At 46.4% G+C, this 13,768-nt stretch overlaps 2 protein-coding genes across 7 annotated transcripts; one reads left to right on the plus strand and one right to left on the minus strand.

Moving 5' to 3' along the window:
- The first annotated feature begins 7,171 nt into the window (after window positions 1–7,171).
- Window positions 7,172–10,498, plus strand: Anapc15 (anaphase promoting complex subunit 15). 6 transcript variants are annotated; one of them, XM_026790071.1, is made up of 6 exons: window positions 7,172–7,383; window positions 8,648–8,732; window positions 8,856–8,985; window positions 9,507–9,566; window positions 9,858–9,995; window positions 10,139–10,498. In XM_026790071.1, the coding sequence occupies exons 2-6, from the start codon at window positions 8,710–8,712 to the stop codon at window positions 10,196–10,198; spliced, it is 411 nt and encodes a 136-aa protein (XP_026645872.1). In that variant the 5' UTR covers window positions 7,172–7,383; window positions 8,648–8,709; the 3' UTR covers window positions 10,199–10,498. The 6 variants fall into 6 exon arrangements, with proteins under 6 accessions (XP_026645872.1, XP_026645871.1, XP_013209806.1 ...); XM_026790070.1 differs by lacking the exon at window positions 7,172–7,383 and adding an exon at window positions 7,588–7,967; XM_013354352.2 differs by lacking the exon at window positions 7,172–7,383 and adding an exon at window positions 7,591–7,967 and having other exon boundaries at window positions 10,151–10,498.
- A 397-nt stretch (window positions 10,499–10,895) lies between these two features.
- On the minus strand, window positions 10,896–13,320 carry LOC101994163 (transmembrane O-methyltransferase homolog). Its single transcript, XM_026790106.1, has 3 exons — window positions 13,047–13,320; window positions 12,010–12,206; window positions 10,896–11,564 (listed from the first exon to the last, which is right to left on the minus strand). Exons 1-3 carry the CDS (start codon window positions 13,303–13,305, stop codon window positions 11,244–11,246), a joined length of 777 nt encoding a protein of 258 aa, XP_026645907.1. The 5' UTR covers window positions 13,306–13,320; the 3' UTR covers window positions 10,896–11,243.
- Between the last annotated feature and the right edge of the window lie 448 nt (window positions 13,321–13,768).

The raw sequence follows: 13,768 nt of genomic DNA on the forward strand, positions 1-13,768 counted from the left end.
GCTGAACATAGTGGACAATGAGGACTACTGAGAACTCAAGAACAATGGCAATGGGTTTTTGATCCTACTGTACGTACTGGCTTTGTGGGAGCCTAGGCAGTTTTGATGCTCACCTTACTAGACCTGGATGGAGGTGGGTGGTCCTTGGACTTTCCACAGGGCAGGGAACCCTGATAGCCTGTTTAAGGACAGCCTGTAAGGGGAATAAGGTTAACCAATATTAAAACCAATACCAGTATTTTGAATCAAACTACATTCCTGTAGCAAGCTTTCTTGTTGGACTATCTTTGGATCGCCAGCCCCCAAATGTCAACACAGAGACTTCTTATTAATTAATAATGAAAGTTTTGTCATTATTAATGGGAAAGGCTTGTCCCATTAGCTCTTAATGAACTTAAATGAACTGTTTTATTAATCTGTATTCTGCCATGTGACTCAGTTACCTCTGCTCTCCACTGTATGTCTGACCTCTTCAGTGTTTCTCTGGCATCTCACTGGAATGGATAATCCTCATGCCAAGATTTCTCCCCTAGAAATCCCACTTGTCCGCTCCTGCCTAGCTGTTGGCTATTCAGGTCTTTATTAAACCAATCAGGAAGTGCCTTGGCAAAGTCACATCTTCACAATATATACAAATATTCTGCAACACAGACTCTTAATTGCTTAATTATCTCCTATCCCATTCATCTAGATTATCTTAGACTTCCAAAGGTTCTTCCTGCCCATGCTGTTGAGCTCCCCAGTCTTTTCTTCTTTTTAAAAAATTATTAATGATTTATTTATTTGTACTTCATGTGCAATGGTGTTTTCTCTGCAAGTATGGGTGTTGGATCCCCTGGAACTGGAGCTACAGACAGTTGTGAGTTGCCATATGGATGCTGGGAATTGAACCCAGGGCCTCTGGAAGAGTAGCCAGCGCTTTTAACTATCGACCCATCTCTTCATACCCACAAATTTTTTCTTTTTGAGTGATTGAAAGCATCATCCTAGCCCCAGCGTCCATCTTTGGAAACCCCTCCCCTGGGAGTTGCCTTGGTCCGGACTCTACCTCCAGAAAAGTCTGCCAATCACCGACCCCTTCCCAGGGAGGGTCGGGACCACTCCCACAGGCTATTTAGGCTGCTGGCCAAAAAAGAAACATGTGGTCTTTGGGTTTTGCATGCCCCCCCTTTCCCCTCCATGCTTTCCCTGTCACCTGGGAGCGCTGCAGTAAACATGGGTACTGATTTGGTCTAATTTGGTCTGATTGGAATTATTTGCATCAGCAAAGAGGCTCGTCTTAAGGATTATTTCTAACATTATGGAGGTTTCCCACCGAGGGGATCTGTTTTTCCCACAGGCTCAGTGCCACTTGCTAGAAAACGCCCTTCGAGCACACTCTGCCAGGCCAAGATGTGCTTAGACTCCGTGAGTTCCCCTTTTGGAGTACATGGCAGGTAGGGTAGGGTTTTCGGGTTTTCCATTAAGTTGCCGCTGCACCAGAAGCCTGAACCAGGTGGCTAAGCCAAGGGCTTAGCTGAGATGAGATCTGGATGTGTTTGGAGATGTCCACCACTCATTTTTCATGCATCCCTTTACTCCCCGTTTTCACTTGAGTTCTGTCCGATTGCAACAGGCCCAAGTCCTAGTAAGGCATGGGCTTTCAGATAGGTTCCTGTGATTCAAGCCAATCACTCAAAAGCCCTGGGCGGCCTTTTATAAAAATCCTTTTAAATTGGGGCTAACATCTAACGTAAAGCAAACAAGGTTCCAAAGCCCACAGTTTCTAGATGTGTGCCCCTGCCTGCTCCCCTGCTCCCCACTCCCTGCTTCTCTAAGCTGTTTGCTGTTTGTTTCATTCTGGGCCCCTTCCCCCTACCCCCTAGCTGTTTGCTGTTTCTCTCACTCTGGGATTTAAAAAAAAAAAAACAAAAAAAACTGTTTCCCCCTGTTCTTCCACTCTCCTGGTTTCTGCCACCTAACTGCACTGTAATTTTATGTTGGTCAGCTGACACTGGTTTCTAAAAGTGTTTTATTTATCTGTCTGTTAGAATGCTGTGGCCGCAGTATGTCTGTGTATGTGTATGGATTCATGTTTCTTTGTGCATGTGTTCTCGTTTTAAGATAACTCCAGACTAAAACAGCTCTGGAAAAATACAAACACATGGGTAACCACCATTTCGACCTCGATCACCATCTTGGGTAAAAGTACCCATGTGTGCTAATATTCTTTGACTTATTAAAATATTCCTTTAATCTTATTACATTTACAAGCATTGGTAAACTGTAACTAATTGGATAAAATACACATCTACATTTACCATATGTCCACTTAAAAATAACAGGTAATGGTACCCAATTCTCAAGTGCCTTTACAGATCTCAGAGTATGGCAATTAACAAAAGAGCCTCTAACACAAAGACACGCCAGCTTCTGCAGCACCCTTTAGATCCTGCAAAAATATACGCAGTTATGTCTTCAAACACCTGATTTTTTTATAAAGAAGCAAAAAATACCAAATGGAAAAAAGAAAGCATATTTAACAAGTGGCGAAGGCATAACTGGATATTAACACATAGAAGAATGAAAATAGACCCATATCTATCACTATGTACAAAACTCAAGTCCAAATGGATCAAAGACCTCAATATAAAGCCAGCCATACTGAACCTTATAGAAGAGAAAGTGGGAAGCATACTTGAACACATTAGCACAGGAAACCACTTCCTAAATATAACCCCAGCAGCACAGACACTGAGAGAAACAATTAGTAAATGGGACCTCCTGAAACTGAAAAGCTTCTGTAAAGCAAAGGACACGGTTAACAAGACAAAACAACAGCCTACAGAATGGGAAAAGATCTTCACTAACCCCATATCAGACAGAGGTCTGATTTCCAAAATATATAAAGAAATCAAGAAATTGGACACCAAAAGATCACATAATCCAATTAAAAATAAAATGGAGTACAGACCTAAACTGAGAACTCTCAACAGAGGAATCTAAAATGGCTGAAAGAGGGCTGGAGAGATGGCTCAGTGGTTAAGAGCATTGCCTGCTCTTCCAAAGGTCCTGAGTTCAATTCCCAGCAACCACATGGTGGCTCACAACCATCTGTAATGAGGTCTGGTGCCGTCTTCTGACCTGCAGACATACACACAGAATATTGTATCCATAATGAATAAATAAACATTTTTTAAAAAATAATAAAATAAAAGGGCTGAAAGACACTTAAGGAAATGTTCAACATCCTTTGTCATCAGAGAAATGCAAATTAAAACAACTCTGAGATTCCATCTTATACCTGAAAGAAGGGCCAAGATCAAAACCATTTATGACAACTTATGCTAGAGAGGTTGTGGAGAAAAGGGAACACTTCTGCATTGCTGGTGGGAATGCAAGCTGGTATGGCCCCTTTGAATATCAGTATGGCAATTTCTCAGAAAATTAGGAAACAACCTTCCTCAAGACCCAGCAATACCACTTTTGGGTATATATCCAAAGAATGCTCAATTGTGCCATAAGGACATGTGCTCAACTATGTTCATAGCAGCTTTGTTTGTCATAGCCAGAACCTGGAAACAACCTAAATGCCCCTCGATTGAAGAATAAAAAAAAATGTGGTACATTTACACAATGGAGTACTACACAGCAGAAAAAAATAACGACAGCTTGAATTTTGCAGGAAAAGAATAGAACTAGAAAACATTATTTTGAGTGTGGTAACCCAGAGACAGAAAGACAATTATCACATGTACTCACTCATAGGTTGTTTTTAAACATAAAGCAAGAAAGCCGCCTACAAACCACAGTCCTAGAGAACTTAGACAACAATGTGGACACCAAGAGAGACTTACATAGATCTAATCTACATGGGAAGTAGAAAGTAGAAAAAGACAAGATCTCCTGAGTAAATTGGGAGCATGGGAACCTTGGGGGAGGATTGAAATGGGGAGGGGAGAGGCAGGAGGGGAACAGAGAAAAATGTAGAGCTCAATAAATATATTAAAAAAAGTACACAGGTACAGAAAAAAATAAAGGCAAAATAAAAAAAAAAGGATATACATGATTGCAAAGAGCATTTCCCCTCCAGGCTTGCCTTTGGGTTTGGCAAAGGCATTCATCCACACAGGAAAAAGCGGCCTTTCACCTCTTCAGCTTCCTGGATGCCTTCTGGTGAATCGATCTTCTCCTCCTGCGGAGACAAGTAGACTAAATCTTCCCCTCACAGGAAAATCTTTGGGCCTCTTGTACTCAGCAGCTAACAGCAAGCACTGCATCTAGGCTGATGTTCTCCAAGGACTGAGAAGAGACTTGTAGCTCATTACTTTATTTGCTAAGTTTCCTGCTAACATGGAGACAGGTGTGCCTCTTTTTTTTTTTTTTTCGAGACAGGGTTTTGCTGTAGCTTTGGAGCCTGTCCTGGAACTCCCTTTGTAGACCAGCAGGCTGGCCTCGAACTCACAGAGATCTGCCTGCCTCTGCCTCCCGAGTGCTGGGATTAAAGGCGTGCACCACCACCGCCCGGCTAGCCATTTCTTTTCTTAAAAAGACAAACTAATGTTAAAATATAAAGACTGTGTAGATCCTCTGTTCATACCCCTCATTTTCTCCTCACACAACATAAAAGTCAGAGTCTGTACCCCTCCCTGCGAGGTGGTGTTGCATAGGGCTTCTTACCCTCCCTGTCCTCCTCTACGCATTTACCACCCAGGACACTGAACTGGGGCTTTGCTAGGGCTTCTGCACTGGATGCCTGGTCCTTTTTGTTTTTCAATACAGGGTTTTAGGGTGTAGCCCTGGCTGTCCAGGAACTCACTCTTGTAGACCAGGCTGGCCTCGAACTCAGAGAGCCACCTACCTCTGCCTCTTGTTGAGACAGTCTTATGCAGCACAGCCTGGTCTCAAACTTGCTATATAATCCAGGGTGGCCTTGAATGCTAGATTCCCAAGACTCCACCTCCAAGTACAGGGATATTTATTTATTTATGTTTTGAGACAGCTTTGACTGTCCTGGAACTCACTTTGTAAACTATGCTGGCCTTGAACTCACAGAGATCCGCTGACTTCTACTTCGTAGGTGCTGGGATTAAAGGCACGTGTTATCACGCCTGGCTAACCTTTTTTTCTGATTCCCATTTAGTCAGTGTAGAAGGCAGCACACAACTGCCACAGTGTGCATGTGAAGGCCAGAAGAGAATTGAAAAGAGTCAGCTCTCTCCTACATGTGTGTCCCAGGGACTGAGCTCAGAGTATTCATTAGGTTTCCATGCAAGTGGTGTCTCTAATCACTGAATCATCTCATTGGCTCTGATTTTTATTTTTAAAATTTATACTTGGTTTTCTCAAAGACAGGGTCTAATTATATATTTCAGGCTGGCCTTGAACATGCTATACAGCCTACTCCAACCTTGAACCTCACATCCTCTTGCCTCGTGTTTCTGAGTGCTAGGATTATGGGTCTGTGCTACCACAATTTTTTAAAGTCTTAGACAGAGCACTGAAGAAGATTCCCAGGGTCACTCTTGGGTTGTTCACATATATACACATGTGCAGTTACATACATTCAAATATGTATACACACACACACCACGTGCTCATGAAAAGAAAAACAAACAAATGAACAAAAAACTAGTGAATTTTCCAAAGTTTACAGGTCTAGTTGGGACAACAGTGAGACTTTGGATGACTGCTGCCCCTGAAAGCGGCTGGGAACGCTAAAGCAGAGGCAAAAAGAGGCATCAGCAATGGAACAGGTAACCAAGACCTTCCCAGGGCGTTTGGGCTGCACCTCAGAAGAGCAGCTGAGTTCCCCAGAAATAGAATGTAGTGTCGACAGCTGACTAGTTCCATAAGCTTGTTATAAGGGTTTTGAGGGCAACAGCCATGTTTATGGATTTCTTCCCAGTTTGTATCAGAATCTGGGACAGACTTCAGACACAAATACTTTTTATCCAAGGCATACATAAAAGAATGAGAAAGGGGAGCTGGAGAGATGGCTCAGAGGATAAGAGCATTGCTTGCTCTTCTAGAGGTCCTGAGTTCAATTCCCAGCAACCACATGATGGCTCATAACCCTCTGTAATGAGGTCTAGTGCCCTCTTCAGGCATGCACGCAGACAGAACATTGTATACATAATAAATAATTTTTTTTTAAAAAAAAAAGCAGCTTTAAAAAAAATGAGAAAGTCTTTAATTCTTTAATCCCAGCCCTTGGGAGACAGGTGAACCTCTGAGTTCCAGACCACTACATAAGAGAAACCCTGTCTTGAAAAATAACATATAAAACACACACACACACACACACAGTAATAGAGAGAGAACAACGATGACAAACCAAAAAAACAAAACAACAACAACAAAACAACCAAATTGAAAAACCAGGAGTGGAGGAGATGGCACAGTGGTTCAGAGCCCCGGGTGCCCAGGGTGCACTGTGTGCGGTGGTGCACGCCTTTTCTTCAGCACTTGGGAGGCAGAGATAGGCAGATCTCTTGAGAATTCAAAGTCAGACTGCTCTACAAAGCGAGTTCCTGGGCAGAGAAACCCTGCCTCGAAAATCGAAAACAACAAAATAGCACTATCTGCCCTTCCAGAGGACCCACATCCAGAGCACCCTAACCATGGTGGCTCTCAAACCTCTTTAACTCCAGCTGGATTCTGGAGATCTAACAATCTCTGCTGGCCTCTACAAGCACCAGGCACCAAATACATAGAAGCAGGCCAAATACTCATAAGATAGTTTTAAATACTCAAAGGAGCATGGTGGTGCACATCTTTAACACCGGTACGGGGCAAGGCAGGAAGAATTCGAGGCTAGCCTGGCCTACAAAGTGAGTTTCAGGCCAGCCAGGAAAACACAGTGAGACCCTGTCTCAAAATAAAAAGAATTATGAATATGATGTAGCCCGTAACAGGTTTGTCTAGCATGTTCAAGGTATCCTCACTAAAAAAAAAAAAAAAAAAAAAAAAAAAAAAAAAAAAAAATGTGTTCAAACGGGAGACTGAGAAGAGTGGAAATGGACGTCCTGGAACGCAGCGACACACACACGTTCAAACATGCGCACGTCTCTGGGAGCCATTATTCACAAGAGACACGCACGAACGCACGCACGCACGCACGCACGCACGACACAACGCCAGGCCGGGGGAGGGGCCGATCTGCAGAAACCCGGAGGCTGAGATTCCAGGCGGGGCCAACAGGTAGGCCTGGCACGTAAGTGTCCTCCCCCAACTAGAGCGTGCTAAGTTACGTCACATCACTTCCGGTCTGGTAGGTAAGAGCGGGAAACAAAAGGAGACGGAGGACGCATGCGTCGAGTGCGTCCCGGAATCTGGTGGATTCTTCCGTTCAGGCCTGGGGAAGCGCTTCCGGGTCTCTGCCGGCTGCCGGCTCTTGGCGCGGTAAGTGCGGAAACGAAGCTGTTGCCGTCTCCTTGCTCGTTCTTTCTTCCTGCTTCCGGAGAAACCCCGTTCCTTTGACTCGCCTCCCCAGCAACTCATCTATTCCGCTCCTTGACGCTTAACGACATCCTGCTCATTGGCCGCTTCCTTAAATCTAAGCCCCACCCATCACACAAGTTCCGTCATTCACTGGTTTCACTTCCTGTCACCCAGCATTTCTTTCAGTTAATTGGCTTCAGCCAGGCCGCGCGCATTTTTTGCGACTGGCATCCCTATTAGGGCAAAAACCTGTCAGAGACCCGCCCCTGCCTCCTTCCTGTTGGTCAAGATCACAGTTATTATTATAATGAGCAAAGAATGGGCGGTGGTGGGTAGGGTTTTAGGATACAGATTCTGTCAGTACTTTTGGGATGAGGGTTGGCGCTGTTTTCCTGTCACAAGGGCCTGGGAAGCTTTGGTGTAGGGAATGGCAGCGGCTAGTTCTGCGTGGATCAGATTAGAACAAAAGATAGAGTAGAGCCGAGTGTGATGGCTGGTGTACGCCTTTAATCCCAGCATTCGGGGGCTGAGGCATGCGGATCTCTGTGAGTTTGGGACTAGCCTGGTCTTTATAGTGAGTTCCATACTAGCCAGGACTACTTAATGAGACCCCATCTCATTAGAGAAAAAAAAAAAACGGAGGGGGGGACACCAATTCTGTTTTTTCTGTGCTCTTGCTACATCGCTGGACTAGGATCCCTTGTGTATGTTCTAAATAAACCCCACCCAGCGTGCGACATAAAGTCAAGCCTACCTGTCACTGGGTCTTACGAGCTGATAGATTTTAAATCAGCTTCTTGATGGCCTTCCTGGGCTTCAGCTTTAATCCACAAAGTTGATTTTATTTGTTCTCTTACATGTCAGTTCATCATTCATTCTTCTGCTTATTGTCTATTTGTCCATGCTTCCTAGCTGTGTGTAGTATATAGTTTGACTGGTCGGTGAGAGGTGGTTCATGTCCAAAACATTTTTGCACTGGTTGGATGTGATATGAATCAAAAGAGCAAAGAATGAGTTTTACGATGTCAGTGTTTGTGTGTGTGTTAAAGGAGACTTTTACTGGATCCTGCTAGTGCTAATTTTGTATATAATCACAATGCCACATTCCATCTCTGGCTCCCAGTCTCTTCTCTCCTTAAGCGGCAAAGAACTTTATCTATTATTTTGTTTTGTTGTCAGAATAACTTTAAGGATGATATAATTGTTATTATCCCCATTTTTACAGATGAGGAAACTGAGGCCCAGAGAGGTTAAGTGTATTGGCCAAAGTCAAACAGCTAGTAAGTGATGGAGCCAGGACTCAAACTCAGGTCTGTCTGATTTCGAGAGGGAAGGGAAGCTTCTCTGCTGCCTTCCACTCCACCCCACCCCAAAATCAAATTACAACTGCATCAGAACAAAACAAAACATACTCACTTGACCCTCTCCCTCAGCTTAGGGGCCATGTCCACCCTGTTCCCGTCACTGTTCCCTCGTGTGACTGAGACACTGTGGTTTAATCTGGATCGACCCTGTGTGGAGGAGACAGAGCTGCAGCAGCAGGAGCAGCAGCATCAGGCCTGGGTGAGTGAGGACCTAGCTCAGCATGGAGACGACCTTACCTTATCCTGGAGACTTGCTTAGGAAAAGCATTTCTCTCTGAGTTGGGATCAGTCATGCTGGGTATTTGGAGGCTGAAGTTATTATTTTGTGGAGCCCTAACCGCTTGAAGGAACATAGGACTTCAGGGCTAGATTACTTGTCAAGCTCCAGACAGCCTAAATTCTATCTATATTTAATCACAGGACTTAATGATTTTAACTTAATTACTTAACAAGATGCCATATTCCAGGCTGAGTGTCTCACTTTACTCTCTCCAGAATTATATGAGAAACCTGAGGCCAAAAGACTTCACACACAATTTTATAAAGAGCAGATGACAGGAGAAAGGGGGTCGAATCTTCCTGAGAACTGGGTGTGGGGGGAGAGCAGCTTTGTTTCAACCTTTGGGGATCTTGGAGGGGATAGAGTAAGCCAGTCCCATGCCCTTGACCTGCTCTGCTTGGGCCTTGGCCCTACTTTTCCCCAAACTCCTTTGCCCACAGCTCCAAAGCATCGCAGAGAAAGACAACAACCTGGTACCTATTGGCAAGCCAGCCTCAGAGGTGAGTGGCCCCAGCGGGTGGGGACAATATGGAGCCCAGTAGACCAGGGCTTCATTTTAATTTAATGTCCTTGCTTCTCACTCAGAACACTTGTTCTTAATAAGAGTAGACAGCAAAAGTGGGAACTTGAGGGGGTAGGCATTAGGCCTAGCATTAAGGTCCTTCATTGTCATGCAGCCGCCTCCCATACTCAAGGTGGGCAGGGTTGGAAAGGAGGAGGCTCCCTGTAGGCTAGCTCTTGACCTGGCCCAGGTAGCCCTGAGACCTCCAGACTCTCTCTGGCCCTACCAGCACTATGATGATGAAGAGGAAGAGGATGATGAAGATGACGAGGACAGTGAAGAGGATTCAGAAGATGATGAGGACATGCAGGACATGGATGAGATGAATGACTATAATGAGTCCCCTGATGATGGAGAGGTCAACGAGGTAGGCGGGGTCTAGGGAGTGCCTTTGTTCCTAGGCTCCTGCCCCCGATCTAACTGATGGCCGAGGGATGCAGAAACCCTGGCTCTACCCAGGGGCAGGATCTGGGCTGAGACTGGCTGAGGCCCCTCCCCACCCACACCCAGCCTCCTCTTCAGGTGGACATGGAAGGCAACGAACAGGATCAGGACCAGTGGATGATCTAGGTAGACAAGCCAAGGTGGCCTCAGGGTGATTCCAGGCCACCCCAACCTATCTTACATCCACAGCCTCAGCCCCTCAGCCTGCAGAACCAGCTGTGATTGTAGTGTCTAAAGCTTACCCTTAGGCACTGTCTCTGCTGCTTCCAGGACAAGGTCTCCTTGGGCCCTCCCAGGCCATCAGTCTTCCCTTGAATCCCGAGAGCCTGAACCCATCCCACCTTCCTGGCTGGTACCTCATTCCTTGGTTGCCAGGTGTGGTCTCTTTCTAACCCTCTTTAATAAAGACACAGGACTGATTCTTTTCCCCAATGTCTATTCCCTGTTTGTTGGTGGGACCCAGAGGAGTCCAGTTATCTTTTCTTGGACAGTGGGAAGGGGTCATTTAAGGGATCTCAGGCAAACCTAATGGATCAGGTGGGCTAGGATTGGAGGCCAGGCTTCTGTGATTGATAATTCTTGTGGCCTAGCTGGCACCTGGATGCTCTACGGGGCCTCATTGTCTGCAGCTGCCTCTGATTCCATCCAGAAGCTGTCTGAGTCCCACAGCTGGGAGGCTCTGGGGGCTCTGCCAGCCAGCTGTCTTCTTTTTGTTGTAATTTATTTATGCTTAGAGATTTTTTTGTGTGTATGTGTGTATGTATATCACATGTGTGCCTGTGCCATGTGAGTGCTGGAAATTGAACCTGAGTCCTCCAGATAGGGAGCAGCAGCCAGTGCTCTTAACTGCTGAGCCATCTTTCCAGCCCTTAATATTAAGAAGAAGGAAGGACTCACCTGGAGGGAGCAATCGATAACAGAACAAGGGCTCAGGACTCCTGCTTGCAGTCTCCAGTTTTCTAGGAGAAGATCTTGTGGGACCAAGAAGACTGATAGAATTTGACACTTTGGATTGATATGGAGGTTGGGGGCAGGCCGAGTTGAGAAGAAAGCTTCCCCAGCCTGAATCTAGCATATGCTGGACACTAAACAGAAAGGGAAAGGGGATATTCTGAGGTCCTTGCTTGAGTGGGGTTGGGGTTGTATCAGTAAATATCCCAGGTCCTGGATCTCAGCCAGGTCCAGCATAGGTGAGTTGGGCTATGCCATCCTTGATGGCAGGGAAGTCTGGGAGGCTGGTGTGGTGGAGGCGACAGCGATAGCGGCCACAGCTCTTTGTGTATTGTAGGAAGCGGGGTGCACCAGGGAAAAGCACATGGTCAGCCAATACAGTGGCACCACTTGGGAGTAGAGCATGGGCTTCCAGGAGCTGCAGATCCCGTAGATAATATCGAGGCCGATGTGCCAGCAGCACCAGATCTGCCCGATTCAGCTGGTACTGCGCTCTCAGGCATGGGATCACTTCCTCTGAGCTGCCCGCAATGAGCTCCACCTGTGGGGAAGCCATAGTGAAGGTGAGGACGGGAAGGACTGCTTCCCCTCTCCTGACCCCATGACAGACTGATCTCATGCCGGCACTGGTCTAGGCCTGCACAAGTGTCTCCCATTTCCTCCGGCCTCAGAAATTGAGTAGTCAGCATCAGTATTGTAATTCCTAGTATGTGCCGTGAAGAAGCTGGGAATCACAGGATGTGCTGTACCTGAGGTCACACAACTAACTGAACAATAAGATTTGGACTGAGATTTGCTTGGCTGTGGAGAGCTTCCTCTTAGCTGCTGCCGTTATAGTCCGTGAAAATAAGAGCAGATGACTCGGGATTGAGGGAGTAGGAGGAGCATGCCCTCCAGGATGCCAGCTGCCTGAATGGAGCTGCTTCCTTGAATGGGAGACTTTCCCAAAAGAAACCTGGCCCCAAGCTGGGGAGATGGAAGCTGACCATTTGCTCATCGAAGCCAGCCAGCCGGATGAGTTTTTCAGCCACTGCTGCTGTTCGAGGGTCCCGCTCCACAGTGAGAAGGCGACTCCCAGGGGGCAAAGCCCGCGCAATAAACAGTGTAGAGTATCCGCAGTAGGTGCCCAGCTCCAGCACACAAGCAGGGGCCTTCTCTTCCACCAGCCGCATCAGAATCTGACCTATGGGGTAAGATGGCTGTTGTAGAAGAGATCTAAACCAGGTGTGCCCGGTATCAAACATGCCGCTGTGCTTGCTTCATGCTGTATTTATACGTGAGGCTAACAGGCTGACTGCCCTTGCTCACTCCTACCTCCATCCAAGCGTTCTAGACTCAGTTTAAATGTTCCTTCCTCCAGAGGGGTTCAGGCAAAACAACCCCCTTATCTTCAAGGCTCCGGGGACACTTTCAGTTTCATCCTTAAACCCCTGCACTCCCTTATTACTCATTGTGGTTTTGATTTTGGAATTGGCTAAGTCTCAGAATACTTAGAAGTACTGTGCTGTCTAGACAGACAGCTATCCTCAGTTGGATGTGGAAGCCTCTGGTAGGAAAGAAAATCTAGTACAGATAACTACAAAGTTCTGAGTTACGATTCCCCCCTGTGTTATGCTCTCTGGGGCCAGCATTTGTGGCTGGTTCACCTCCGCCCTCAGCACCTGGTACAAAGAGTGGCAATAAATGTCTGCTGGATAATCGAATAACTTGGTCCAGGCTCCTCATTTCCAAATGAAAAACAAAAAAACAAAAGTCATAAACACAGGCGTGAAGCTTCCTACGTACCCAGCAAAGCAGTGAATACCAGATCTTTCCTCTCCTCACTATCTTTTCCTTTTTTTTTTCTTTTTTGGTTTTTTGAGACAGGGTTTCACTGTAGCTATCAAGCCTGTCTTGGAACTAGCTCTTGTAGACCAGGCTGGACTTGAACTCACAGGGATCTGCCTGCCCCTGCCTCCTGAGTGCTGGGATCACTATCTTGGGATTATTTCTGGAACAGAAGGCTGGAGAAGGGAACTCTGACCTTTTACAGGGCCCATGTGACTCAGGTACTCGCAGCAGCTGCTCCAGTGGTCTAGAGTGGTGAGGATGTGACCAGGGTCTCCAGGCAGAGCATGGGTGAGCACGTAGCTGAAGGCCCGTTCCTCAGTCCGAAGTCCTGACAGGCAGTCCCTGAAGCTTCTTAGCAGGACTGTACGCACCAGCAGTCGGAAATGGTGTCGGTATCTCACCAGCAGTGTCACCACGAGTGGCAGGAATGCCAGTGCAATGGCAGGGGACATTGTTCCTACCTGAGTCCTAGGACAGAGGGAGGCTGGGAGGGAAACCTACGTGTACTATTTGCCTGTCGTTTGTGCAGCCTTTATCAGTTTCTGTTACCACACTTGTCCAAACCATGGTTCACAAAGACTGACTTTTTTTTTTTTTTTTTTTTTTTTTTTTGGTTTTTCGAGACAGGGTTTCTCTGTAGCTTTGGTGCCTGTCCCGGAACTAGCTCTTGTAGACCAGGCTGGCCTCGAACTCCCAGAGATCCGCCTGCCTCTGCCTCCTGAGTGCTGGGATTAAAGGCGTGCACCACCACCGCCTGGCAAAGACTGACTTTTGTTTTGGTTTATGGAGACAGGATTTCTCTGTAGCTTTGGGGCCTGTCCTGGAACTAGCTCTTGTAGACCAGGCTGGCCTGGAACTCACAAAGATCCGCCTGCCTCTACTTCCTGAGTGTTGGGATTAAAGGTGTGCACCGCT

This window comes from Microtus ochrogaster, unplaced genomic scaffold (assembly GCF_000317375.1).
Source record: "Microtus ochrogaster isolate Prairie Vole_2 unplaced genomic scaffold, MicOch1.0 UNK41, whole genome shotgun sequence".
Classification (NCBI taxonomy): domain Eukaryota; kingdom Metazoa; phylum Chordata; class Mammalia; order Rodentia; family Cricetidae; genus Microtus; species Microtus ochrogaster.

Excerpts from the sequence above, each read along its gene's own strand:
- LOC101994163 (XM_026790106.1), bottom strand. The coding sequence starts at position 13,305 with ATGTCCCCTGCCATTGCACTGGCATTCCTGCCACTCGTGGTGACACTG. Across the intron at positions 12,207-13,046 it reads TCACATGGGCCCTGTAAAAG|GTCAGATTCTGATGCGGCTG; the intron begins GTCAGAGTTCCC and ends CTTACCCCATAG. Across the intron at positions 11,565-12,009 it reads CTGGCTTCGATGAGCAAATG|GTGGAGCTCATTGCGGGCAG; the intron begins GTCAGCTTCCAT and ends GCTTCCCCACAG.
- Anapc15 (XM_026790074.1), top strand. The coding sequence starts at position 8,648 with ATGAGGAAACTGAGGCCCAGAGAGGTTAAGTGTATTGGCCAAAGTCAA. Across the intron at positions 8,986-9,506 it reads AGCAGCAGCATCAGGCCTGG|CTCCAAAGCATCGCAGAGAA; the intron begins GTGAGTGAGGAC and ends CTTTGCCCACAG. Across the intron at positions 9,996-10,150 it reads ATGATGGAGAGGTCAACGAG|GTGGACATGGAAGGCAACGA; the intron begins GTAGGCGGGGTC and ends CCTCCTCTTCAG.